The following is a 5,282-nucleotide window of genomic DNA, read 5'->3' on the forward strand; positions in this document are numbered from 1 at the left end:
AGTCCCGGTTTGTGGCACAAACCGGGACTAATGGTCATGGGCCAGGGGCGAGGCGCATTGGTCCCGGTTCGTGCGTGGAACCGGGACCAAAAGGTCCAGACGAACCGGGACCAGTGGCCCACGTGGCCCGGCTGGCCCCCTGGGTTCACGAACCGGGACAGTTGCCTCCTTTGGTCCCGGTTCGTGAGCGAACCGGGATTAATGGTATTACGAGGGCCGAACCAATGCCCTGTTTTCTACTAGTGACCCGAGACCGACCCTCCTCCGCCCGAGCTCCACTTGGGCAAATAAAAACCCAACCACGACCCTCGAGTTGACGTATGGTTTTATTGGTATCACTAATACGGTTGCTGTGTATGGAGTAGCACTTCGAGTGCGAAGTTATGGTGCTCGGGCACCTTGGTACCCGTTTTTTGAAAAAAAAATCATACCTTGAAGTTTCAAAAAATGAAACAAATTCTGTGGAAACTTGTATGTGTTCGCTATGGATCCATGAAATTTTGTTTTGAAAAAAATGCAATTTGTGAGCTGTCCATTGGTGGCCCAACAATAAAAAAGCGGCCCATTTGCAAATACATATTTGTCTTTTTCTTATACTCCATTTGTGAAAGTAGAATGTTCTGAAATTTTGCAAATACATAGTATACATGTGTATATGTGTTTACAAAGAAATTCAAAAAAATCGTTGTAGAAAATGGTTTTTCGGAAACCGAGGTTCCCGAGTACCATTGGCAATTTTTGGTAGCACTTTGTACTATACGTACATGCATGTATATCATCGTTCTGGTTTGCTATAGTATTCTTGTGTCATGTTCCTGTACTCCATGAAGGTTGTCTATCAGCCTGTACATGTGTGCTGGGCTGCTATAGCTGCCTAACTTGAAGTTCATTGGCGACATTAAAACCAAAACAGTAGAGTTGATCGTACGTGCAGTACCAACACAAGTTGTAGGAGGCTCATGTTGCGAAAAAAAAGGAGTAGCATAGGCGAACCTCCACTGCTAGTAAATACTCATGATTATTATTTTCATGATGATGGAGTATATCGACCTCAATCAATTGATCAGAAATTTGGTAATAAACGACAGGATCACTGCTCACAAGCATGCGATAATAGCTTAAGTTTTGGAATACTAGTAGCCCTTTTCCAATACGATGGACGGACAACGGTCATGAGAGAATAAGCTACATAGTACTACTAGAAAACTACTGAATCTAGATTATATATAGAGGAGCATCACTAGATTAGGTGGACGGGGAGACGCGCGGTTTCATGCTGCTATATGAGCACGCAGTAGTAGACCCCGCCGTGCTGGAGCGGCTCGACGGTGAGGCCGGCGTCGTCGACGAGGAGCGGCTCGGCGCGGTCGCCGTTGCAGCGGAAGAGGACGGCCCCGTCCCCGAAGTAGAGCTTGACGTCGAGGTGCGTGGCCGGGACGCTGCACGCGGCGCTGGTGCCCGCGAAGCACACCACCGCGGCGCCCCTGCCCAACACGCCCGTGGCCCCTGCCCCTGCCGCTGCCGCTGCGCCCGCGAACCCAACATCATCCGCTGGTCCTGCATGCACGCAACACGGTCAAAAGAATGAAAACCGGGAGTGATATTAAGTGCGGCGCAGAGGGGAGTTATTGTCGCCCGTGACTTGCGAAACGGAAGACTACGAGGAAACCCAAGCGCCCAGCAAGCGTGTGACAGTCTTGGACTGCCATGCACACGGTCGATCTAGGTAAAAACGCCCCCTGTATAATGTGAAGGGAACTTTAAGCGCGCGCGGACAGGAGGAAATTTGACCGCCATCACCTCCTCAGTCTTTTCCGCCATCACTCTGCGTGCGTCCGTGCTCCCTCCCTCCTTCCTATACGTACGCGGTAAAATTCTTCACACGCATCCGCTGCTTCCTCCTTTTTCTCTTGATGATAGACAAGTTGCCGTGACAAGACCATACGAATGATGTACATTTATTATGAGTTGTGTGGCTTGCGACCACGATAGTACTAGGATCTAGTGTTACTGTCCTTCAGTTTCACCCACAAAAGGCTTCCCCCCTTTTGGTTGATTTTAACCACTAATCTGTCAGCTTCGGATCAAATTATACTCCTTTCACACGTACTACGGGAGTATTTTTTTTCCACTTGAATTACTGCTGCCACATGTGTGCATGACAAGACCAATCTGCTCCTCACATGTTCGAAACTAAGCAATGTGTTCATATATTTGCTTCTAAAGTCTCATTTTGGAATCTTATATGGAACCGTATGCTTCCATTCCTTCAAGTCTAGTCTTTTCATGAACATGTGAAATAGCTCCATGCATGCAATGGACGCATATGGGTGCATGCTTACTTGCAACTAGCATTAATGAACCTACAGGTCATGCTATGATGTTTTTGTCACCATGAAAGAGTTCATATATTTGTAACATCCCATCACAAATTTTTTTTTTTTTGCTCATGGAGTACAGCTCACGAGTTATGGTCTTTCCTAAAGCTGTGACTATTACAAGCTGACAAATTCCACCCATTTTTATTTAGCGAAAAGTCATGCATGCATGATGTACAGCTTGGAGTGACAGGATTGTGCATGCACTAGAGAGTTTACATGGTTCAACCTTGTCTCATTTACATGCCCAATCGTCAAACCATACGATATGCCCTTACGCTGGGATTTATAATTGGGGCCCTAAAGGCAATTTGCACTGCCTCATGCAAGGAAGCATACAAAAAAGATTGGACGTGCGTGTATGGGTATACCTAAACAATGGGAATGGGCAAACTAACATCCAAAAGGAACTGAAATGGAGGCAGAATATTAATTATAAGAGAAACTCCCCCCTCTGGCCTCTAGCCCGTGAAGACACGAACACTTACATACGCATGCATATGATAATATAGTGAGAGGGCGTGAATGAACAAAAATCAAAATGGTGTACCAAGATTAAGCACGTTTCATCACATACCTTGCAAGTTACTATTGTAGCTGATCGCGTCAGTGGTTGCAAATAAACTGGTCAGCTCAGCAGTAGCAGACGCACTTGCAACGGTGACGGCGCCGGAATCCGGCGAAGCAGGAGGACGCAAAACAGCAGCCGCAGAGGTAGCCGGCGCTGCAGTGACGCCTAAGCCGTATTGTGGCAGTCCCAGCTTCGTCTTCGTGAAGTCGTCATACGCCTCTTCTTTGCCAACGGAGGTGTTCAAGAAGGGGTCACTGTTCTTGCGGAGGCCGAGCTGATCAACGCCGCCGGACCAGTATTGACCAACCCCGGCGGCCGAGGCGCTGCTCCTTTGGCCAGTGCTGGTGGGACCTATTGCCACGTCGTTGCAGAGCCCCAAGAGCATGCCGGCGGGCGATGCCACCGGTGGCTGCTGCACGGCAGGCACTGGCATGTACTGTGCGCCCAGGATGGCGGCGAGCTCCCCCGCAGAGAGGCAGTGCCCTTGTGGGTACTGCAGGAAGATCGGCTCGACGTCGGTGGCGACGAACTCGTCCAACGTTGGCGTAGGAGCCGGAGCCTGAGCCGGAGTAGACACCGGGGGCTGGCCCAGGCTGAACTGGTAGTGCATTTGCTGGTGGCACGCCGCGGCAAGCGGCGAGAGCAGGTCCATGGCCGCCGTCGCGGACATCGCCTGCGTGGCAGCCGGCTTCACCGGTTTGCTGGATCCGGACGACCGGTCGGAGGAGGAAGAGGAGGAAGACGTGGGAGCCACCGGCGAGAAGAGCGGCGGCTTCGGCGGATGGAACTGCTTGGGAGGTGGCGTATACGGCGCGGCGGCCTGCTGGCGTGCCGGGGCGCAGGCCCGGACGGGAGCGGCGCGCGAGGCCGCGTTGCGCAGCTTGTTCTTGGAGCGGGACTTGCGGTTCTGGAACCAGTAGAAGACGTTGGAGTCGCCGACCGGGCCATACTCCTGCAGGCGCATGCGGATGCGGGGGATCTCGTCGCGCGTCGGGTTGATCAAGCCGGAGTTGAAGAGCGTCTCCAGGATCCGGATCTGCTCCGGCCGGGGGTTCCACCGCGGCTTCGTGTCGGTGTTCCTCTCCTGATCAGGACCTGCATGTATACTCAGCAGTTAATCAATTTGACTCCCGTGTCCCGTCTCGATCACGATCGATCGATCCTCGATCAACAGCAGGCTACAAGAAAGAACCCTATATCTATCTAGTGCATGCAAGTGATCATGCGCAGCAAACAGTAGCATGCATGCATACCTGAGGAGAAGGGGGACTTGAAGGAGTGGCCGGCGGCGGCGGCGGAGCCGGAGACGAGGGAGGGGGGCGAGCCGGTCATGTCCGGCTGCGACTGCCACACCTGGCTGCCGTGCTTGGAGCGGAACATGCTCGGCCAGTGCTGCTGCTGCTGCTGCCTGCTGTTTGGCGACGCCATGGTGGTGATGATCTGATGTTCCTCGCCGTCGCAACACAACGACGGCCAGTTACGGTGGAGCGGAGGCAGGGATCGACGAAACGGACGAGACGACGCCTAGCTAAGCCTCTCCCCTTGCTGCTGCTACGCACTGCTCAGGCTCCCTATGGTTTTCTACCTAGCAAAGCAAAGCTGTATACGCATTCTTGCGTATTGCTGCCTCTTATAATGGCCGAACCCAAAGCCAACCACGGCGTGGCAATAAATGGAGTGCTGAAGTAGCTAGCAGGAGCAGCACGACCCCTCCTGCCATTTTTTTTTCCTTGGGGATACATGCATGCAAGGGACTACTACGGTCTACGGTAGGGCGGCTAGCTAGCTTGATGGGTTTGCATCAGGAGGGGACTGATGGACGGTTGCCCACCTGTGGCCCACTGATGCCCGATGGGTGCAAGTGCAAGTACTGGAGCGGGCGCGAGCTTGCCCTAGGTATGACAAGCAAGGAAGACACCGAGAACCCATCATGGCTCTGCCCGGCTCCTGCGTTCCTGCCTCCGTTACTGTTAGTGCCCTTTTGCTTGCGCAGATGGTGGTGTGCGTGCGTGATGGTCACCTAGGCTGGGGATCGCAGGTTAAACCCTCTGATCGTCGCATCCGCAGCCTGCACAAAACGAATGAAACCGTACTTACGGTATACACTACTACTACTATATGCACGTCGAATTCGAGATTTGTGCGTGCAGTAATTTCGAAAAAATGTGCGCCACTCGTTCTAAGCATTGATTATGCCCATCTATATCCCATGTGTTTTGATTAAGTTCAAGCCTTCAAGGAGTAGCGTTGGACTGAGGGGGTGTTTGGTTCAGGGACTTTTTAGTCCCAGAGATTAGAAAAAGTCCCTAAAAAGTCTCTAGAAACCAAACGGG

The 5,282-nt window shown here is 52.1% G+C and overlaps 1 protein-coding gene across 1 annotated transcript; it reads right to left on the minus strand.

Annotated features, from left to right (window-relative positions):
• Nucleotides 1-979: 979 nt before the first annotated feature.
• On the minus strand, nt 980-4,594 carry LOC123074610 (WUSCHEL-related homeobox 7). The gene is made up of 3 exons (XM_044497409.1): nt 4,203-4,594; nt 2,956-4,044; nt 980-1,557 (listed from the first exon to the last, which is right to left on the minus strand). Exons 1-3 carry the CDS (start codon nt 4,375-4,377, stop codon nt 1,280-1,282), a joined length of 1,542 nt encoding a protein of 513 aa, XP_044353344.1. The 5' UTR covers nt 4,378-4,594; the 3' UTR covers nt 980-1,279.
• Between the last annotated feature and the right edge of the window lie 688 nt (nt 4,595-5,282).

The sequence above is a fragment of the Triticum aestivum genome, chromosome 3D, assembly GCF_018294505.1.
Source record: "Triticum aestivum cultivar Chinese Spring chromosome 3D, IWGSC CS RefSeq v2.1, whole genome shotgun sequence".
Lineage (NCBI taxonomy): Eukaryota > Viridiplantae > Streptophyta > Magnoliopsida > Poales > Poaceae > Triticum > Triticum aestivum.

Coding starts and splice junctions, on each gene's coding strand:
- LOC123074610 (XM_044497409.1), bottom strand. CDS start 4,377: ATGGCGTCGCCAAACAGCAGGCAGCAGCAGCAGCAGCACTGGCCGAGC. Junction 4,045..4,202: donor CAAGTCCCCCTTCTCCTCAG/GTATGCATGCAT, acceptor GTATACATGCAG/GTCCTGATCAGGAGAGGAAC. Junction 1,558..2,955: donor CTACAATAGTAACTTGCAAG/GTATGTGATGAA, acceptor GCGTGCATGCAG/GACCAGCGGATGATGTTGGG.